At 33.0% G+C, this 22,792-nt stretch overlaps 1 protein-coding gene across 2 annotated transcripts; it reads right to left on the bottom strand.

Moving 5' to 3' along the window:
• Positions 1-73: 73 nt before the first annotated feature.
• Positions 74-18,353, bottom strand: LOC129939987 (gustatory receptor for sugar taste 43a). 2 transcript variants are annotated; one of them, XM_056048200.1, is made up of 12 exons: positions 17,762-18,353; positions 17,639-17,693; positions 8,287-8,431; positions 8,108-8,207; positions 7,983-8,045; positions 7,560-7,703; positions 7,387-7,500; positions 7,239-7,317; positions 6,983-7,175; positions 6,853-6,921; positions 373-462; positions 74-284 (listed from the first exon to the last, which is right to left on the bottom strand). In XM_056048200.1, the coding sequence occupies exons 1-12, from the start codon at positions 17,913-17,915 to the stop codon at positions 222-224; spliced, it is 1,269 nt and encodes a 422-aa protein (XP_055904175.1). In that variant the 5' UTR covers positions 17,916-18,353; the 3' UTR covers positions 74-221. The 2 variants fall into 2 exon arrangements, with proteins under 2 accessions (XP_055904175.1, XP_055904176.1); XM_056048201.1 differs by having other exon boundaries at positions 8,287-8,419.
• Between the last annotated feature and the right edge of the window lie 4,439 nt (positions 18,354-22,792).

Raw genomic sequence — 22,792 nt, 5'->3', positions numbered from 1 at the left:
TTCCAAAAAAAAATCGAAATAATTTTGACTTTTATTCAGTTAATAATTAATATTCTAAGATTACATAAATAGAATAAGCATACTATCATAGTTCTATCAAAAAGATGAATCTTGTGTCTTTATTTTTCCACAAAAGTGTTGATTAAGCCCAATTTGTGCTGCAATCAGACTATGTATAATTATATACATTTAAGTTTATAGTTTCAGCATTTTATCTTAATCTAGCCGTTGGATTTTTGGAATTGGATTAAAATGACCAAGTAGGTAGCAATTGCTGCACTAATCTGAAAAGAGAAGAAAGCAAACACTTACTTAATATTTTGTTTTTTTTTTTTTTTTTTTGTATATAGTCATGGATTTTATGTCATTTACCGATGTCAGGATCTGTCTGTCTACTTTACAAAGGCCAAGAGCAGAAAAGGTTGCTTTATCAGCTAGAAGTTGTTGCCAAAATAATCGAATCTATAAATAAAATAAAGGATATAAAAAAAAGATTAATTCAATTTAGAGTGTACTCTCTATTGAGTGCGAATCAAAGTAAAAGCCAGCCAACCGACCAAAACGGCCGCACAGTTGAGCGATATTTTTGCACAAATGAGTTAAATTGACTGGAAAGGTTCGGATAAGGGTACTTAACTCCCAAAATCCTGTATTTTCAAAGTGTGTTGGTATAAATTAAGTAAGATATAAATAGAGAATTTTGTATACCTTACACTTTTTTTATTCAAAAGAAAAGAAAATAGAGATATGTATAGACGACTATACTTACTGTATATGTATGTGTTTGTATAGTTCTAAAGAAAAGCAATGAATTTAATTCAATGAATAATAATATTATTATAGTATATGTGGATCTCCTTTGTTGGTATATAGAAAACAATATTGGAATTTATTATAACTTGGAGTCTCGTTAAGCTTTGGGAAATTGAAAGGAATTTCTTAGTGTAAATATAAAATTAAAAAGAACGTATTAAAAAAGGTTGCGTATACGCCATGTATGCATTTTTAAGGATTGGAGATTTTACCAATTCATTATGTGACAAGTTAACAAAATTTGGTTAACGATGTCCAGTTTATTAATTAATTAGCCTTCCATAAAGGACTTAACGGAATACGAGAAATTTACATATGTTTGTTTACTATATTTAGTTATTAACTTCCCATAGGAAGTTATTGTAATGGGTCCGATTTGTCAAATTGAAAATTTTGACATTTCTCGACGTTTTAAGGTCCCTAGAGTCGAAATGAAAGATTTTTAGAAAGATGTCTATGCGTGCGTGTGTACGTACGTTCGTACGTCCGTACGTTTTTTTCGTTGTCCATAGCTCAAGAACCAGAAGAGCTATCGATTTCAAATAAATGTTGTTATACAGATATTAAGGCAGAATGATGAAGAAAGGGCTCTCAAGAAAATTGCGTGAGTGGTTTTTTCCAATAGCAGTTTGAAAAAAATGTGAAAATTTTGGTTAACCCTAAATATCTTACGAACCAAAAACGCTAGAGACTTGAGTTAAATTCTTTATAATAAACTGTAACGTTATACGAAACATGTATTTTTTTTGGAAAAATTCCATTTAACGGTTTTTTATAAATCAAAAACACTGAAAAAAAAAATTGTTCACCTCCAAAATTTTAAGACTAAAATATGATTTCATCTCCAAAACAATTTTGTGCAACGAAGAATAATGTTTTTGACACCTGGTAAAATTTTGAGAAAAATCGAATTGACAGTTTTTTTTTTTTATAAAAAATAAAAATCTAAAAATAACATTACTCAAAATTGGTAAAAATTGAATATCGACTCAAATATATTTTCAAAAACTTTAAATTCGGGCTTTAATCTTATCTTATAAGAAATATTGTTTTCAACGTTCTGAAAAATGTTGAGAAAAGTCGAATTGACAATTTTTTTATAAAAAATAAAAACCTAAAAATAAAATTAATAAAAGTTGGTAAAAATTGAGTTTCGTCTCAAATATCTTTCAAAACTCTGAGATATTGGCTTTAATTTACTTCTATCTTTCAAAAAATATTGTTTTCAACATTCAGTAAAATTTTGAAAAAAAAATCGAATTGACAGCTTTTTTACAAAAAATTAAAAACCGGAAAAAAATTAACAAAAGTTGGTAAAAAATGATCAAATATCTTTTCAAAAATTTGAGATAATAGCATTTTATAAATTTTTACTTATAAGAAATATTGTTTTCAACACTAGAACAAATTTTGAGAAAAATCGAATTGACAGTTTTTGTACAAAAAATAAAAACCTTAAAAAAATTTATAAAAGTTGGTAAAAATTGATTTTCGACTCAAGTATCTTTTCAAAAATTTGAAATATTGGCTTCAAACTAATTTTATCTTATAAGAAATATTGTTTTTAACATTCGGTAAAATTTTGAAAACAATCGAATTGACAGTTTTTTTACAAAAAATAAAACTCTAAAAAAAAAACAATACTAAAACTTGGTACAAATTTACTTTCGACTCAAATAGCTTTTCAAAAATTAAAAATGTTGGCTTCAAACTTATTTTATTACACAGAAAATATTGTTTTCGATATTCAGTAATTTTTATATAAAAATCCAACAGTCCGTTTTTTCATAAAAAATAAAATCTACAAAGAATAGTACGCAAATTTGGTAAAAATTGATACGAGTACATATAGACAAACTTTTAAGCAAGACACATCGACAGACGGGATGGGAAGTTATCAGTGTGGGTCGCATCCCAGCCTCTTTTATATTCATGTGGTTTTCAAGAAGAAATTTCGTCTGTCGATTATTGTCTTGCTTAAAATTTTGTAGGTTTTCGTCTTGGGTTAAAAAAGTTGTTAGTTGAATAATTCTTAAAAATTTTAAAATTACCAAAAATATTTTTCATATGAGAAAACAGTTTAGTTTGAAAACCTAGTTTTGTTAAATAGATTTATAGTCGAAAACAAATTTTAGCCAATTTAAGTAACATTTCTTAAATTTCTATAAATTAGATGAATGAAATTAATTTGAGAGATATCAAGATCCGAACATCAATTTTTTACCAAATTTGCGTACTATTTTTTTAGATTTTATTTTTTTATGAAGAAACGGACTGTTGGATTTTTATAAAAACTACTGAATATCGAAAACAATATTTTCTGTGAAATAAAAGACAATATTTTTAATTTTTAAAAAGCTACTTGAGTCGAAAGTAAATTTCTACCAAATTTTAGTTTTTTTTTTTGGTTTTTATTTTTTGTAAAAAAAATTTTGAATGTTGACAACAATATTTATTCAAAAGAAAAATGTAGTTTACTGCCAATATCTCAACGTTTTAAAAAGATATTTGAGTCGAAATTCAATTTTTACCAACTTTTATTAATTTTTTGGTTTAGGTTTTTATTTTTTGTAAAAAACTGTCAATTCGATTTTTCTCAAAATTTTACCAGATGTTAAAAACGTTATTTTTCGTTTTTGTTTTATTTTTTTTATTTATAAAAAAACCGTTAATTGGATTTTTTTCAAAAAATATATTTGTTTAGTATCCCATTCCAATATGTTATATAAAATTTAATTCAAGTCTCTAGTGTTTTTGGTTCGTAAGATATTGAGGGTTAACTAACATTTTCACCATTTTTCTAAACTGCTATGGTAAAAAAACCGCCCACGCAATTTTCTTGAGAGCCTTTTCTGCATCTTTCTGTCTTTTTATTTGTACAACAAAATTTATTTGAAGTCAATATCTCTTTTGAGTCTTGAGCTATGAACAACGAAAAAAACGTCACGTAAGTACGGACGTACGGACGTACGAACGTACGTACATACTCAAGCACAGGCATCGAACAAATTTGAACTCGAGATTTTAATCAAACTTAATATTACGATGGTAAAGAAGTCGAAAAAAGTGGGTCCCGCGATTCCGTCCGGTCTGTCCTGTCTGTTTGTCCACGTTCCAACAGCCTAAGCCATTGGGTAGATTGAGTTCAAACTTGCAAGTTAAGGATTTTAGCAGTTTCGCGTTAGGCGTTTGTTTATTTTTTTTTAAGATCAAAAGTAAGAGTGGCCCCCATCCAATTTTTTTGGTAAAAACGAAAATTCAAATTTTATTAAAAACAAACCGATTGATTTTTTTAATTTTCTCTAAAACTTTATTTTTTTTAAATTTGGCTTCTTTTAGTAAGAAAAAAATATTTTTGTTTTTTTCCGGAAAGTCACCGCTCATAGAACCGTAATTTTGTTTTTAAATTTTCTCAGCAACTTATGAATCCATTTCAATGTTTTTTTTTAACAAGTTCTTATATTGCCTTAACAATATTTGATTATCAAAAGTGCATTTTTTCGTTTGGATTTTTCAAAAAATATTGATTTTTTTCAAAATTCTAGATCTCAAAAACGGGTCAGCATTTTTTAATGAAATTCAAATGTAGAGCGTATATTTACAATCACTAAACAACTGCATACCAAAAATATTTTTAGAACAAAATTGAAAAATGTTATGTATAAAAAACGATTTTCGAAAAAAAAATTGAAAAATCAAGGGTTTTTGACTTTGTCATTTTGATAAAATGACATTTAAATTTATGGAGAAAAACTTATTTTTAAGGTAACATTTTGAATCTTTAATTATTTTTTTGCATTAAACTCCATGTTTGCGCTGAAAACTTGTAGGAAGGAAGGGATCTGATTGCATTGTTGTAAGTACCTTCTACTTACCAATAACATTCCTTCATTATCATCATAAACATGTCTTTATCTATCAATCTGCATTAAGCTGAGCACGCCAATGAACTACTCTTTATCCGTTTTAGCCACCTACCTAACAACACAACCAAAAAGCAATCGCTTTACAATTTAAACATACATATTCTGCCTCTTTCTTATCTTCAGATAATTTATTTTCCATCCTGGTTCTTCTAACATGAAATTAAAATGTAGCTATCCAAAGGAAAATGCTTTGAACGAACTAGTTGAATACACAAACAATTGTTTTAATTAAATATGCTTACAAGTATTTTTAATTTATGGGATGAGTTGTCATGGCATGGGTTGTGTCTTGGGATGAATCGCGCTTTTGTATAAACAAAGGAAATACCTGCAAACTTGCTTACCGACAAAAATGGTATGTATTTTATAAGTTCATCCAAATACACAAACCATTTCTCTTAACATAATATTTTCCGGGTCTTTCATATTTGTAGTTAATAACAAGTAAAGTTTTTACAACGAATTTTAAATTAATATTCAATAAAAGGCATTTCGCATAGTCTAGGAAATTGGAAAATGGTGTTTTTTTTTGACATGACAAATCAAATGGCATTTATAACTTTGAGGACAAACTTTTTTTACAGGTATATTTTTAAATCTTGTGTACTAGGTAAACAGATAATTTAATAATTCATCAAGGTTGGAATCGCCTAAAGAGGTTGTTGATAAATAACAGTCAAAATAATCGGATTTGATCTATATAAGGTGATAGTCAACCTTATACCTAAAAAGCTGTCACTAGAAAAATTTGATACTCATTTTCCTACAAATATGTCGTTTCTGAACAGAGCTACCAGAAGCTTAAGAAAAAACAATGGACAAGTTTGTCGGTTACCTTTTTTAGGTACAAAAACAGATGCCTGTGACGGACAAAGCTTACGAAATTTGAAAAAAAAAAACACAAGTAAAGTTAGAATGTTATTAGACAACAGCCAATTTAATACTTTTATTTAGATATTTTATAGGAATCATTTTAACATTTCACCATAGCGACATTGAATTATGACAATTATAATCTAAAATTCTTCAATCAAATTGAATTGAGTTGAATCAGCTTACACAGACGGAAAACTCGGTGATAGTCAACTGGACTATCAAAAATATGATATTTAACTATCACCTTAGTTGATTCCACCCCAGATTTTTACCAAAAAACATACAAATTTGGAATCAATTTTCCCTGTCAGATACCCACACATTTTTTGAATTCCATTTATGAAATCCCAGCTGCTTTAAATCAGCTATTCTTAAACACTTGAAACATAAACAAATATCCGGATACCATATCTGTCTGAAATTGGTGTAACGATACACGTTTCAACAATACATTGAAGTTAAAACTCACTTCAAAAATGGTCCTTTTGACAGCTGTCACTTATTTAATTCATAATAAATAGTCTTAAAGGCCTTGCACATGAGAGCGAATAACGAATGGACGATCAAACGTGATTTTACACATTTCAAAAAGTCAATTTCAAACAAAAACACATTTAAATTATAAGAAACCAATTGACGCTTATGTTAGGATAAAAAAATTTGCATTTTGTTCTCTAAAATAAGACAATTTTATAAAAACAATTTGGTAGTAACGAATTGCAGTGTGGTTGCTACGAACTGTCAAACTCTATTCGCGTTCCACATACCATCCACACTGCAACGAATAAACAAACCACTCTTGTTTTGTTTGTTAAAAAAGGTAATTATAAATTGACAATTCATCGCTGTCTACGAATAGAAATAAAGCCCGTGTGAAAGAAAAGTCAAAATATGCGAATATCCACAGTTCGCAATTCGCAGTTCGTAGCTCATGTGCTAGATGCTTTACTCCTGTTTATTAAACTTATTACCGAAATTATAGCTCGGCTGGCGCAGGCGGATAAGTTTAGATCATGGACCTGTGACGTTCGGTTTACCGGTTTGAGTTATTTAGGAAATACAGCAGCAATTGTAACAGTTACGTAACCGTAATAATAAAATTGACTTGAATAAAATATCTCATTTGAAAAAAGCTCTTTACCAATAGAAGAAGCTTGTTTACAGTTATTTTTGAGTTCTTAAAAACAAAAGATGTTGGCTGTCAGTGCAACTTTTAATTTTAAAACAAAAAACTTACACTTTCGGTCAAAGTTGTATCGTGTGGACCTCGGTTTATCTGACATAAAATTGATATCGTCTGCCGTGACTGTGATAAAATTATCCATTTATTAATAATACCCTTTAAAGAGAATAGAGGACGGACTTACCTCAACAGTTGTTAAATGACAAGGTTCAACTATCATCAAAAGTCGACTTGAATGGAAAATAATCCACAGAACTTGAAGCCATGAATAAACACTATTTTTATTGTTTAAAAACTCTAAAAACAGAAAGTATGCCGTTGCTACCAAATGCAAGAGACAAGAAACCAGCATAGTTAAAACTGCAAAGCCATAAGCACTAAAAACAAAAATTGGCATCAATTCTAAAATTATAATAAAATTTCATTACAAAAATTGTTACCTGGAAATATTTTGAACACAAAATCCCAATGATTCATGAATTCCCGCTAAACTTTCAATTATATTGGAATTTGTGACAGCTTTAAAAAAAAAGTTGTTTTTAATTGACAATAATTCAAAAATATGAAACTACAACTGTCCGTACTTACAGTAAGTATCTGCATTAGGTTTTTTAATAACAGTTGAATTATTAAGTTCGTTGTTAATTGTTTTTAGAACTGTCACTTTTTTATAGAGTTTTGGTACATTGTGAAGCTTTTCATCTAGAATTCCGAAAATATTAATGGAAATAAGTCTGATACAATTGGTTCATATTACGAACCACTTAAAAATATCTTTCTCAGTGTAATATTTAACCTTCGGTATCTTCTACCAACGCCAAATGTGGTATGAGCTATGCTGATGTGTAGTCCAGTTAAAATGTAATACAGGCTGTAGAATGGAATATACCATTGCACATTCATATCTGTAAGAAAATAGACTAATTTTTACCAAATCGTACAGTAAGTAAGGGGTTTTTAATAAAGGTATGTTTACAAAACCAATATTATTTAAAAGAGATCAATTTATTTCTATTTTATTGTCAGGACGAAAGATTGCTTCGGCTACCGTTTCAACATCATTTTTGTTATATCATAGTTTTAATTTGTCAAATGTCAAAATATGACAGTTCCCAAAGTGACAGAATAGCGGACTGTCTAGAATGTAATCTTATTGGAAAAGCATTTAAAAAGAAGATACTCACCTGTATCCTCTTCATCAATTTTCATGTCTTTAGCAACTCGAAACCAAGTCCAGACGTCAAGACCTTAAACAATAACTACAATCAAAAATTATGTTCTTCAAGTCTAATCGGCGTTTGTATTGTACCTAAAAGCACTGATATGAATAACAGTGCCACAAACACCATTAAATAAGCTCTAAATCGTTCCTTTCGGGGACTCACAAAGGATTGCAAATTAACATCAATCTAAATTCATTTCAAATTAAGTGAAACATAAAAATAAACTTATAATGGGGATAGAAGTTTAAGTTAAATACTAGTATACCTGTTGAAGTCGCTTGTTAAGTTCTTGAGTTGATTTAAGTCCAACTAATCCACAAATAACACCAGAAGTAGTTGACATAACTACAACAGACACATCAAGTGCGGTGACTACTTTTGAAGTTGCCGATTTCATTCTAAAAGATGCGCTTTAGATGTGGAAATTTCATAAAAAAAATAGATAGGGAAATAGTTGGAACGGATAATTTGTACAAAAGTTATAGAAGCAGATAGACAGAAATATAATATAGATACAAAAAATATATAAATGTACTTATTAGCGGTCCAAAGATAAAACACACAAGTGCAGACAAATTTGTTCAAAAAAATATAAGATTTTCACATCTAAACTTTTAACAAACACCAAACAAAAAATTGAGCTTAACTTAATGTTTATATGCAGGTCCTCAAATGTATTTATATGTGTATTAATATTTAAAAAAATGCTACTTTTAAACTTTTACATGTTTGTTGAACTTTAATTCAATTGGAAAGTGCAGGTACTCTGATAGTAACTGAGATTTAGCTTAGAACCGAACAAAAATAATAGAAAATCATAAAAAAAAATGATGTTGAAGGCTCATTGTAAGTCCACATTGGCTCATCGTTCATACTGTCAATTACAGATATTTACTGTTTTGCCGCACTACCCGAATGTAGAATACTTCAACACACTTGATGCCCTTAATTTCAACATATTTCATCTGATATTTCATATTTATTAATTCATAATTCACATTAAGATTACAACCTTACTATTTATTTGTGAAGAAACTTTACAAGATTTAACCAGTCGAGGAAGCGGGAAGGATAGAACCCTAAGTGACCCCTGGTGGGACTGTCAGAAATGAAGATGTCTGATTTCCTTAAGCAACGCATTGTTGTCGATCAGATAAGTATTAGTGCTTATCAAACTTAAGTTTTTGGCACAGCACACATTAATCGACTGTTTCGAACGCTTTTGAAAAATCTAGCAACGTTGAGAATGCAGCACGATTCATGCCCATCGCTCTGCGTATATCATCAACAACAAGTAAAAGCGCTGTTTCACAGCTTCTTTTTGCACGAAACCCGGATTGGTTTGTATCTAGAAGGCTTTTGTATGTTTCAAAGACTTTAGATAGGAATGGCAGGATAGCAATAGGCCTATATTCTGGGTTAGCACTGTTTAAAGCCTTAGGTATAGGAAGTATCTTAGCATATTTCCATATTCTCTCATACCTAGAACTTGTCAATATAGAATTAAATAATTGAGTTATGTATTTTAGAATATTAGAAAGTATAATTTTCAAGAACTTCTAATTAATCCCATCTATGCTCACCGCACCGCAATGGACAACATTGCCTCGACGATATTTTCGTCTGTGAAACGAGTAAAGTTAAAACTTTGTTCAGGGTCATCAATTTCATTACTCGAAACATCATAAACAGAGCCATGGGAGTCAATTGAATTACGTGTTTTGGGAACAGACAAAGATACAAACTTGGCATTGAGTTGGTTGCAGTCTATGTTAGCATTAGGTTCTGAAATTCCCTTACCATTGCCAAATTTACACAAGTTTTTCCAAAGGTTTTTCCCAGATTGTTATCTGGGTTCAATAAATTTTCATAGATGCGTCTCTTAGCCGTTTTAATGCTAAATTTCGGAAAAAAACGAAAGATATCATGAAAAACTGCTAGTTTATAACGCTTCCAAGGAATAAACGCATTGTTTCGTTTTTTAATCAAATCTATTATAAAAGCATTTAACCATGGCAAAGAATTACTTTTTACCACCTTATATTTCATGAGGCCGTGAAGATCATAAAGGTTTTTTAGATTTTCTTGCAAAAACTCTGCCTCTTAGTGCACAGATTGCATTTGAAAGATATATTCCCGTTGTGTATTTTGTCCATCACAACTTAAACTATCTTAATCTATGGTCTGAAAGTTTCTATATTAGGAGCATAGAAAGAAAATCTTTTTAATGTATTAATGAGTTTAGGTCTGTGTTAGGTTTATAAATCACCCCTAGCTTAACACTCTCTACTCCACAATTAACTTTAACAAGCAAAACATCATGGACTCAAACTTTGAGCATTAAGGTGTACAATGTGCAAACCTTTTTGTCGTGAACGCAACGAACTGGAACGTTATAATCATAACTGAAAAAAGAGGCTGAGATGCGACCCCCACTGATAACTTCCCATCCCGTCTGTCGATTTGTCTTGCTTAAAAGTTTGTCTATATGTACTCGTATCAATTTTTACCAAATTTGCGTACTATTTTTTATAGATTTTATTTTTATATAAAAATTACTGAGTTTGAAGCCAATATTTCAAATTTTTGAAAAGATATTTGAGTCGAAAATCAATTTTTACCAACTTTTATACATTTTTTTTTAGGTTTTTATTTTTTGTAAAAAAACTGTCAATTCTATTTTTTTTTCAACATTTTTCGAAATTTTGAAAATAATATTTCTTATAAGATAAAATAAGCTTGAAGCCCAAATTTCAAGTTTTTGAAAAGATATTTGAATCTATATTCAATTTTTACGAACTTTGAGTAATGTTTTTTTTAGATTTTTATTTTTTATAAAAAAAACTATCAATTCGATTTTTCTCAAAATTTTATCAGATGTCAAAAACATTATTCTTCGTTGCACAACATTTTTTTAGAGATGAAATCATGTTTCAGTAGTTAAATTTTGGAGGTGACAAATTTTTTTTTTCAGTTTTATTGATTTATAAAAAAACCGTTATATTGATTTTTTTCAAAAAATATACCTGTTTGGTATCATATATTATATAAAATTTAATTCAAGTCTCTAGCGTTTTTGGTTCGTAAGATATTTAGGGTTTACAAAAATGCTAACCTTTTTTTCAACCTGTTATGATAAAAAAAACCACCCACGCAATTTTCTTGAGAGCCCTTTCTGCATCTTTCTGCTTTTTTATCTGTATAACAAAATTTATTTGAAGTTAATATCTTTTCTAGTTTTTGAGCTATAGAGGACGAAAAAAACGTCGCGAACGTACGGACGTACGGACGTACAAACGTACGTACACACGCACGCACAGACATCTTTCTAAAAATCTTTTATTTCGACTCTAGGGACCTTGAAACGTCGAAAAAACTTCCTATGGGAAGTTAATAATAGTAAATCATAAAATAATTTAATTTAATAATAGTAAATCATAAAATAATTTTTGTTGATGCGCGTCACACAAAAAAAAGGTTCTAAAAATCGAACTTCCTTCGACAGACACGTATCTCTGCCACTCTTCATTTATTGTTTACTTTTTAAGACGCCTTCCATAAGGAATTTACAAAGTAGTTTTCCCGTTTATTTTTTAAACCCTCAAGAAAACTCACAACATACATAGTAGTTCCATGAATTCTGTTAAAAATATTCAAGACTTTGTTCCTCAAAACATCCATTTGATATAAAATGTCTATTGTCTATATTATTTTCAGTTTCGCTTACAATGAAACAAGGCGCTTAAGAAAATAATGGGTGATTTTATAAAAGCTATAGGGGAGTTTTTAAAAAAACACATTCAATTCAGAAAAATTCATGAACTCTTGAAAAGAAAGTACGGTCCAGGTAATTTATTGATTAAAGATTATTTCATGCAAAAATTGACCTTGATTGCGCCTGAAATGGTCCATCGGCTTTGGCTGGTATCTCACAAATAAATGCTTCAATGTTGTCTTCTAATGCGCCAATTAAAGCGGGCTTGTCTATATAGACGTGAACTTTAACATAGTCCCCAAAAAATATTCTAAAGCGGTAAAAGCGGATCTTCGGCCAACTTTCCAAAGCCCATTCACCAAAAATTTGAGTTGCAGTAGGTCGTTCGGCTTCAATTCTTGCACCAGCTGTATTTTGAAAGACATCATCATTGTTGAGTAACAGAGAGAATTGGCAATTGTTGCGAACGGTGACGAATCAAAAATTCATGGTCATCATTAACACTGTCCGGTAAAAAAAATTAAATTAGGTGGCGCAACAGTCCACGAAGAACCAGAGAATAGTGACTTACAACTCTCAATCATTCCTGTGTGCGAGTAATGTTGTCAGGAATGGAGGGGACCTACAGTTTATATGCTGAATCCGAATGGCTAATTTGAGAAATCACTTTTTTATGACAAAAATTACTCTTGGAGGATTTGTCAATTCCCCGCAAGAGGCAGTACCCGTGAAAAAAGTTAGGTGGCACAGGCAGGGTTTGAGCCCAAGACACCTTGCATGACAGTCCAACGCACTAACCATCACTCTACGGCTACTACACTGGCCGGTAAAGCTGCGATATTTTCTCCAGTTTGCAGTCTACGTAAGCGTGTTGGTGGTTTAATGTTTCACAGTGTAAATTTGGTGCTTAAACTGACCATAAAATGGAGAAGCGCGCAATGAACTCTCTTAACAGAGCACGCATTTTGATAATAAAATTCAATAATTTCCAAGCGTTGTTCGTTTGTAAGACGGTTCGTGGTTAAATTATAGACCTAACTGAAGATGTTTGACAGTGAAACAAAACACGAAACTCGCATCAGCTGTTAAAACCAGTGTTCGCAAAAAAAATAGCTAACAAATAACCCTTTAGAATTATTACCTAACATTTATAAAATTCTCGATTTTAAGAACCACTATAATAATGTTCGGGAATTGATTTTTGAGCCAGTTTTCTATATCTTCAAGAGTAGAAGACAACCCAAAAAAGTAGTCGTCATCACGTTGCTCACATTTGTACGCTTAGCGGTAGGGAACGAATATACCCATAAAACCCTTTTGGAAGAGAAATCGTATGTCCAGAGAACTCAATATATTCACTATCTCCATTTCAATACTATTGACGCACTACGGATCACAACCCTTCTGTTATGGTTTGATAGAAAGTCTTAATACTCGCACAATGTGTCCCATTTCAACATTTTTAAGTACGAATGTGAAAACAGTTATTAAGATGTACCTTTGAGATGTGGTAGACGGTTGGATAACGAGTTTAAAAAATTACCCTCTTCAATGAAAATAGATGAATTCTTCTCCAAGACTCTTGCGGGACAAACAAATCCAAGACTACATAAAATTGCCTGAAGGTCAATATCGTAGAAGCTTAAGATTGGCCCTCATCAAGTCCATCATTTAATTCTAAAGAGAGTGTGGGTAAAATACTTCTCACAGGAATTCTAATATTTTTTCGATAGAAGCAGCGCCAAAAATATCAGTAGAAACAGTGGGTGCCACGGGTGGTCGATTACCAAAACGTTTTAGGGCTAGCTAAGGCCCGTCATCTTGAGTGTACGAAATTTTAATAGTTAACATAATTAATAAGATAACAATGAATGCAAAATAATATATGTATAGTTCTTGTTTTATGGTATTTTAACAGAACTTGTAGCAGGACTAGAAAATTTTTATTATTCACAACAAAACTTATGATTAACTATGAAAAATAAAAAATTAAGTTCCAAGTGTCTAAAGCCAGCAACTGTAACAGGGATTCGAAATTTCAAATAATTCATGTGGACTCAAAAACATTTTTTAATCAGCGTTCTTTTTTTGTTGGCGACCCACGGCCGGGGCGCGGCGCTGCTGCTGGTTTAGTGAAGCCTTTTTCATTCTAATTTATTTTGGCTTCAAGGGTGTGATGGCTATCAATTGAAGAGTTTTATTTAAACTGTATAAAATGGTAAGTTCAAATTTATTTCAGAATACCTAGTGTATTTAGTCAAACGTTCTTTTTTCTTAGAATTAAAATTTTTTTATTCCTATGTTATTTAAAATTTCCTTCTTGAAAAGTTCACGGCATATTTTCGAAGTGAATCCGACCTTAATTCTTCTAAATAACTTCTAACTTATGTTATACGTTCGTAGGTTAAGATCACATTTATTCCATATGTTTACAGAAATATAAGTTTCAATATACAAATTTTCTAACAAAAATAAATAATATTAATATTGTAACATCGACATAAGTAGTGCCCGTGGCATGATGGTTAGTGCGTTAGACTGTTCAAGACCTAAAAACTTATATAGACGACTTACAGGCCCACACGACTTGGAGGTTAGGACACTGAAGACGTCAATTAAAAATGTCAATCTCTTGATCGAGGAGAGCTACAGGTTATTAATTAACACGTACTGAGACCGCAAGATCCCGTCAGTTAACTCCAATGACCCACGCATGTCCCCTAAAATCAACAAGATATTCAGGAAAAAGAACGATTATGATCTTCCGTTTCTGTAACTCCAAAGAACTGAAGAGAACAGAGACGTACTCAGGACAGCGCAAATAGATTCTGAAGAAGCCATCTTTGACGATGACTTTTAGATAATTGAAAATCCAAAGGAAAAAATGGAGGCGGTGGGAGCTCCTTTCTAGCAAGTGTACAAGGTGAATGTTAGCATTCGCCCCAACCACGACCTGAAAACAGAACCGTACTACATCACTTTTACCTTCGAAATGATATCACACAATGTCGATCTGAGAACCGCGGTTTTATGCGGTTCAATGACAATTCCTTGGCAAATGCCATAATCGCCGAGAAAACGGGACCAAGTCCCTTGTTTGTGACGAAGGTCGAGCTTCAGCTCATCTTCAACTCAATAAAAAACAACTAGTCAGCAGGTGTCGATGGTATATCCAAAGTTGTACTAAGACATTTACCAATGGAGGCAATTGACATTTACACCACACTCTTCAATAATGCACTGAATAATGCATATTAGCCAGTGCATTGGAAGACCGCTGTGCTTCATCCTCTCTCGTCAAATCTTCGGTCGATAAGTCTTCTTTTGAGCATCAGCAAAGTTTTCGAAAAGATCATCAATAGGGCTCTTCCGGATAAACAGTTCAGGTTCAAGGCGGGTCATGACACAATTCATGCTACGCCCAAACTTGTTTCTGATATCCAATGGAATAAATCAAAACAACAATGCGCATGTGCTGTCCTGGTTGATTTGAAAAAGGCCTTTGACACCGTATGGTTAGAGAGTCTTTACCTAAAACTAAGCAGGCATAAGTAAACCATTATTGTATATACTTTATGATATGCTTAACGGTAGAAAATTTGTTGTCAAAAGTGGCAATGTAACTTCTACCACAACATTCTTAATTAAAAATGGTCTTCAACAGGGAGCAGTGATAGGTAGTCTAACAAAGGCAATTTCGTACACCGACGATCTAATTGCGTACAGAACGGCCCGAAAGATTGAGGTTATTAGAATTCTCTTGCAGCGTGATTTCGACAAGATTCAGCGATATTGCGATGAATGGAAACTGAAAATAAATGTCCAGACGTCGGAGACATTTCTGTTCCGAACTCCATTGGCTAGAGCCACGAGGGATACGTGCAAGAATTGACGCAAGGTGGTCATCGTGGATTTCTACGAGCAGCGATTAACTAGCAAAAGTGAAGTGAAGTACTTCGGTATCTGGTTAGTATCAGTATTTATATTTTGACTGACCAGGGAGCCTTCGCTTTGACGAAACGGCTGTTTTGCAGCAGTCGGCTTGACCCAGAGTGAAGGTAATTTCATTAATGTCCATTACTATTCCAACGATGTCCTATACAACGGGACTCGAATCAACAGAATTGACAATTTCGTGATAAAACTTTTTAGCTATGTCTTCGAATAACAATTTAATTTTTGGGACGAGTATTTTGAGAGTACACGCTTGAGCGGCTTCTCATTCCACCAGAGGCATTCCTCTTTTTAGAGAGATGCGGTCTGATACAGGATAGATTGCCTGTTCCGCTAATCTGCCACTTCAGACGACGAACCGTGGATACGACTTTTCGACTTCTGTACAATCGGGGGTGTCATGGCACAAGGCGGAACAGAGCTCCTTCGGTTCAGTAGAGCTGTGTCCAAACGGGACCGAACTGATAAGGTGAAGCCAGGAGAACCAGTTTTGGTGGCTTCAATCGGCACTTGACAGTGGGTAGCTGGGATGAGGTTTTAAACCTTGGCCGGTTTACATACTTGTTTTATAGTTTGGGGGTTTAGTTTTAAGTAGAATAGGCATGGTGGCCCCACAAAAATACAAAAACAAAATGTGAAAAAATATAGAAAAAAAAAATAAAAAAAGGACATCAAAATATGAAAAACAAAAAATGTTAGATTGTTAGATTTGCTACTGTGGTTGTTCTAGTTTTAAGTAGTTTATAGGTAGAACAGGTTAGGTAGCTTAAGTTAGTTTTAAGTTTTATTTCAAGACCTAATTTTAAGTAGTTTTTAAGTAAAAATAAAAAAAGATATTGAAATTAGTTTTTTTTTATTTTCTAATAAATAAAATGAATTACAGTAAATAAGATCTTATTGCCAAAAGGCATTATATTTTAACTTAGAGTGCCCGTATGGCACCAGTAAGTAAGTTGTAAGTTATCGATAACTAGGCTAGTTTTATGAATTTTTGTCTAGCTTTAAGATAGTTTTAAGAAAAAATGCATTACAAAAAAAAAGTGCGTCGGACTATCATGCCAGAGGTCTTGAGTTCGATCCCTGCATTTGCCATCTTATGTTTTTTTTCACGAGTACTGCATCTTTCGAGGAATTGATAAATCCTCCCAGAGTAATTCTTGTCATGAAAAGTGCTTTCTCAAATTAGCCGTTCGGATTCGCCTTAAAACTGTAGGTCCCCTTAATCCCTGACAACAACACTCGCACGACAAAAAGTAACATTCAAATGTATCGGATGCTGTCGTCCTCTGCAGCTAATTTTACCCCATGTTGCCTTCGTTGCATCGTTATTCATGAAATATGAAGAACATTATTACAGATCTATTTCCTATCTCTAATCTATCTAGAGGTGGGGATACAAAATTGTAATGACACACAATTCGTAGTTTTAGTAGAAGATTTCATCTTTAGATCTTAATAAAGGCTCCAGCTACGTAACGTTCGCTGTATAATCAGTAGTTTCATTTCAAGGAGTTCTTAAACTTCACTCGTGCGTTCGTTAGATAAAGGTTATTAAGGTCAACAACAATGTCTATTATACATTTTTAAGAATTCAAACGATAAACTGTTAACACAATTTTTTGGCACAACGATACCGTAATATAATTTAGGGAATATCTTTCTTATAAAAGTTAGTACACCAAATTAACGCCAACACCACATTATTTATGTTTACTTTTGAACAAATAAACAACGGGACAATTTTTAAAACACTTTTTGGAAAAACTCTTTTTGAAACTCTTAAGACAATACACTTCTATACTGATCTCCTATTTAGATTTCCTGCATCTACTTATTATAAAAAGTGTGTTCTGTATTTAATGTTATATCGATAATCTCAAGCGGTTTTAAGAAAAGGCAAACATTATTTTTAAAAAAGTGCATAAATAATTGTTCTTAAAAAACTTACCGAACAGGTATCTTTGAATTTGCATCAAACAAAAGTCCTCTATATGTCAGAAATACTAAATGTACAGAATAAAAATGTCACTTTCATTAAAAAAGGTTTTGAAAAAATATTGTATTTGTTTACTCATTATCAAAATCAATGAAATGCTGTAAAATGCAAACGTAATACTCCTACGAATCTCAATTTTTCCCTTTGAATTCTTGGTAAAGGAAAACGGGGCCAAAGCCAGAATTTTACTTATATAAAACACTCCGATAGTAGTTTCGTTAATCTCCATTATTCCGATATGAATGAAAAACTTTCTAATTTCTGATGGTTAAGGTTCGGTACGTTTTCGTGGGTTATCTTCGAGTTTAATTTAAAATGAAACCACCTTCACCCTTATGAAAACATTTAGAAAGTAGGAACACACAACAACAGAATAAGTAATCATTTAAAACTCTTAATCACACATATTTAGCTTTTGTGCGATTGTCATGGCGTTTGACAAAACCGTGCGCTTCCATTGACAAATAATGTTTACACATCATAAAAAGTTTGCTTCAAAAAAGGGAAAAAATAGGAAAACCTAAAGCCACTGCATCGTCTGCAAGTGAACTTCAACTTCTGTGCTTACAATTTGAATACCATCAGCGAAAAAGAAACTCTAGGCAAACTCATTATTACCCTTTTTATCAAATGCACAGCAAGTGTTATTCTCTCGATGTTGGTGTTGAAGCAGAACCAAGGATTGTGGTAAGCCACCAGTCGTCATATATTCATGGTTCCAACTCCTAACTCCTCCTTTACATTATAAAACCCTTTATACGCTTTGGTTTAGCAGAATATGGCGATAAATCATATCAAGGCAATCTGGTGTTTAGTCAGAAGGGCAATTTTCGTATAGCTATTTTTACGGTTGTTCAAGCATAAATTTCGAATGTATGAATAGGTTTAGTTGTCAGGCCTTATTGGTACTAATGGGTGTTTTGTTTGCAGGCTATAGTTGGCGTTTAAATTATTTATCTCTAGTGGCATGCGGAGCATGTTCTTCTAACCATTCAGGGAATCAATTAAGAGGTGAATGTCATACACGTTTAAAACCACTCATGAGGGTAAACTGACCTATTATTGTTGACAACAACTTCTATCGCACTTGATCTTCTATCTTAATTACCTAGAACAGGTAGGTATTTCATACTTATGTACAATTGTGTTTTGAGGCTTGAACTTGAGGGTGGGAAGGATATGGAAGAAGCTTTATTTTATTGTTTTGTGTGTTCTCTTTAAGTGGTGAGTTTGTTCTTGTTAGAAGAATAATAATTATCTATGACATGCATTTTACAAATCAATTCTTTTTAATGTAGACAATTATATTTTTAATAATCACATACAAATTGAATGAGCCGAATTATTTTGTATTGTTTAACATTCAGAAGGACCTCAAACTGTCTATGGAGGGTTTTTGTCAGGTCTCCTTCTTTGGAGAGGGTTATATTAAATCTATTGCTTTCCGGCCTCCTGTTTTTATAGCCTTCTGGATGCGTACAATTTGTAGCTAAGAGGAGTTTATTAAGGGTGTTTTTAAAGAGGTTTTCAAGAAGAAATATATAATGTTATGACGAAGGATGGATAACGTTTTTTGAATATTTGTAATCCCTTCCAAACTTGTTTTTAGAAGGGTCTCTATATGGCAAGAGAGCTTTCTTAAACAGACCGCACAAAGGCATTAATGAGAAATTTAAGAGTGTAAGGGTCAGTAAATTTCTTAGAATCCCTAGAAATAAATCCTTGCATAGAATCAGCGTAACAAAGAGTCAGGAAACTTCGCCCTTGCAATTTTAGCTAACTTATGTATAGGAAGTAGTACCCGTGGCATGATGGTAAGTGCGTTGGACTGTCATGCCAGAGGTCTTGGGTTCGATCCCTGCCTATGCCATCTAAAGTCTTTTCACGGGTACTGCCTCTTGCGAGGAATTGACAAATTCTCCAAGAGTAACTCTTGTCATGAAAAAGTGCTTTCTCAAATTAGCCGTTCGGATTCGGCATATAAACTGTAGGTCCCCTCCATTCCTGACAACATTACTTGCACACAGGAATGGTTGAGAGTTGTAAGTCACTAGGCCCTAGTTCTCAACGGACTGTTGCGCCACCCAATTAAATTTTATTTTAATGTACAGGGAAACACAAATCATTGCCCGGGAGCAACCACAAGGAGATAAAGCAAGAAATTTAACGTGGTAAGAAAGTTGCATTGAAGGCGAAAAGTCGAAAACTTAAGGTCAAAGTTGTTTACTTTTTTTTGAAAATGTTATCTCTAATAACAGAACATTGTAATCCCAAACTAATTTTTTCTTTAAATTTTTTTCTTTATGGTATTTTGGCAAAGTTTAAATTTTCGGTTTTTGGTGATTTGAAAATAGCAATTTAAGTAATGGAATTTTCAGATAGTTTTCAGTGTGAAATAAGCTGGAATTTTATGTTAAAACCGTTATTCAATGTGTGAGCTTATCACTTTTTGTATTTTTTCACTTTCACTTTCAAGTTTGAAGAACTTCTATGTCTTCTATTTTCGCCTTATAAAAGACACAATTTAATTTAGGTTACTTCAAAACCTATTTGGGCATATAGATCTTCTTTGCTAAAATGTCGAAAATTCCGCTTTGTTTCAACAGAGAAATTCCGTTTTTATATAATTTTAGAGCTAAGTTTAATTATTAAACGTCGTGATTTATTTAATGTTTAGCGTAACTTGAAGAAGGAAGGGATGCTAACAAGTATAAAAAACGGTTGAACGCCTTTATTGAAATCTACAACTTGGAATAATCTAATGATATAGAAAAAAAGATCAACAGCCTGTGCAAGTCGTTTTTAAAAAGATGGCACAAGGCTTCAAGAAATGACTGTTATAAGGCTGTATTCCCATCGTAAAGAAAGAATGTTATCCAGATCCGAAGGAAATGAAAATATGGGATTCATCAACTGAAATTTCTCTTCAAGGTCTTTTAGACCACACTGCAAAACGGATCTTTAAATCGTTTGGAGAGGGCAATAGTAATTTTGATGGAGGCTCGTGCAATTTGAGGCTAATTGGAAAGAGGGGTTTTGATGGCAGTAGTACTGTCCGAGTACAAGCAGCGAATGGTAGGGGAATTTAGCGATAGTGACATATTCATTACTTCATATGCCCCCTTTAACTTTTCAAGAAGGATAATGACAAGAAAAAAATTGTATGGCAGAATCCCCGACCAGGATCCACAAGATATTGCAGACCAGTGCGTTCCCAGTTGAAAAAAGAAACAGCAGAGTTATGCAGAGATGAGCAGTTGTACATTCAAGAACAAATCGGAAAATTGTCAAGCACTTTTGTTGCATCTCTCGATACCAAGTTGTTTGTGCAACATGAATTAAAGCTTATAATGGTGGATGGAAACATTTGCGACGCTTTGACAGACAACCTGTCATAACAGTATGATCGGCTTCCCATATAAACGAAACAACTTTGCGCCGCGCCGCAGGCACCCAACAAAAGAAGGAAGAAGAGCTAGACGACCAAAAGGCACATGGCGCAGGACAATCGAGGCGGAATAAGCGTCACTAGGCATAAGTTGGAGGGAGCTGAAACACATCTCCGGAAACCGTACAAGATGGCGGGTAGGATTAGTAGAGGCCCTATGCCACTTAAGGGTCTTCCAACGGACTTAACATGTCTGAGGTCCTAAGTAAGTATAGAATCAGCTTCACCCACAATGAAGTCAATGTGCAGATTTTTGAATACTTATTCTGAAAAATGACATAGTTTGCCATTTTGAGATATTTGAAAATAAATATTTATTCTTCCACCACCCATCAACTCTCTTTAGGTCTTCTTGAAGAAGAAACCAATAGGAAATTGATTAAATATTTTTAATTCATCAGCAAATAGTAATTTAAGTAGTATCAATTATTTAAATAAGAAATAAAAGCGGTCCCAGGTGGCTGCCTTGAGGAACACCAGAAGAAACATGAATTTGATAAAACGAACGATCACATAACATGGGATTGAAGCCAATTGAATAAATTAAAATGAGAACCTTGGTAAGGTCAGGTTAAGTTGAAGTGGCTGTCCAAGATGGAAACGGACACACTTAGGCCAGTTTAATGGCCCATTGTGATACCACATGGATCTTGAGGCTTCCTCCTAAGCTCAATTTAACGAGTTTGATTCCCTTACGAAACGGGAGAGGCTAATTGTGCTGATATGATTTAGATCTTTTAGATCGTTAAAAAATAATTCTCCCAGGTAATTCTTTCGTTTTTGAGCCAGAGCAGGGCATGTACAGAGAAGATAAAGAACTGTTTCCTCCTCTTCCTCGTCCATACAGCTGCTGCAAAAGTCATTTGAGAATAAACCTAGTAGCGTGGCGTGCCAAGAGTTCAGCCTGGAACACGCTTCAATGATTGGGAAAACGGAATTAGAGACTTAATTTCAGTCGTTCAGAGTACACACTTCCACCAACCCCTTCTTTTGTTTTTGACGCATCAGTATAGAAATGGATTGACTCATCTTCCAGGAATGCCCTATCCTCCCAGAAAGATCTGGAAGGTATAGAAATCTGGAAGTTTCAGTCGAATTGCAGTTGGGGGATGGCGTAGTCTGTGTGCTTTGGCGTTGATTCTAAATACCTAAGAAATACGGAGTGGCCAATGGTGTAATAAATCCACTGTGACGAAGATTTGAGGGGAATAGCAGAGCTTGCAGCTATTTGTTTGCTAAATATGCCAAGAGGTGTTATGTAAATTAAGGTGTCCAGTGCCGCAGGTGGTCGTGCGAAGCGATCCGCTTATACATAGGCTAGCTGAACGTTGGACTTTATTTAAATTATCCCGGTTTATTCCTTTCTCTAAAGCAGTCCACCATACTGCCAAGCCGTACGTTACAATCGATCTGATTACCGATGTGTATAGCCAATGCGTGATTTTGGGTTGTAAACCCCATTTATTACCAATAGCTTTTTTGCAAGAAAAAAGAGCTACTGTAGCTTTTTTGACTTTTTCCTCTACGTTGCGTTTCCAATTTAGTTTTTTATCTAAGACAAGACCCACGTATTAAGCCTCGTCTAAGAATTTTAATTGGATTCCTTCAATATAGGGAGGGTTGGTATAAGGTTGACAAATGGAATTTTGTAACTCCTC

Source organism: Eupeodes corollae, chromosome 1 (genome assembly GCF_945859685.1).
Source record: "Eupeodes corollae chromosome 1, idEupCoro1.1, whole genome shotgun sequence".
Lineage (NCBI taxonomy): Eukaryota > Metazoa > Arthropoda > Insecta > Diptera > Syrphidae > Eupeodes > Eupeodes corollae.
This window is presented reverse-complemented; position numbering and strand designations above follow the sequence as displayed.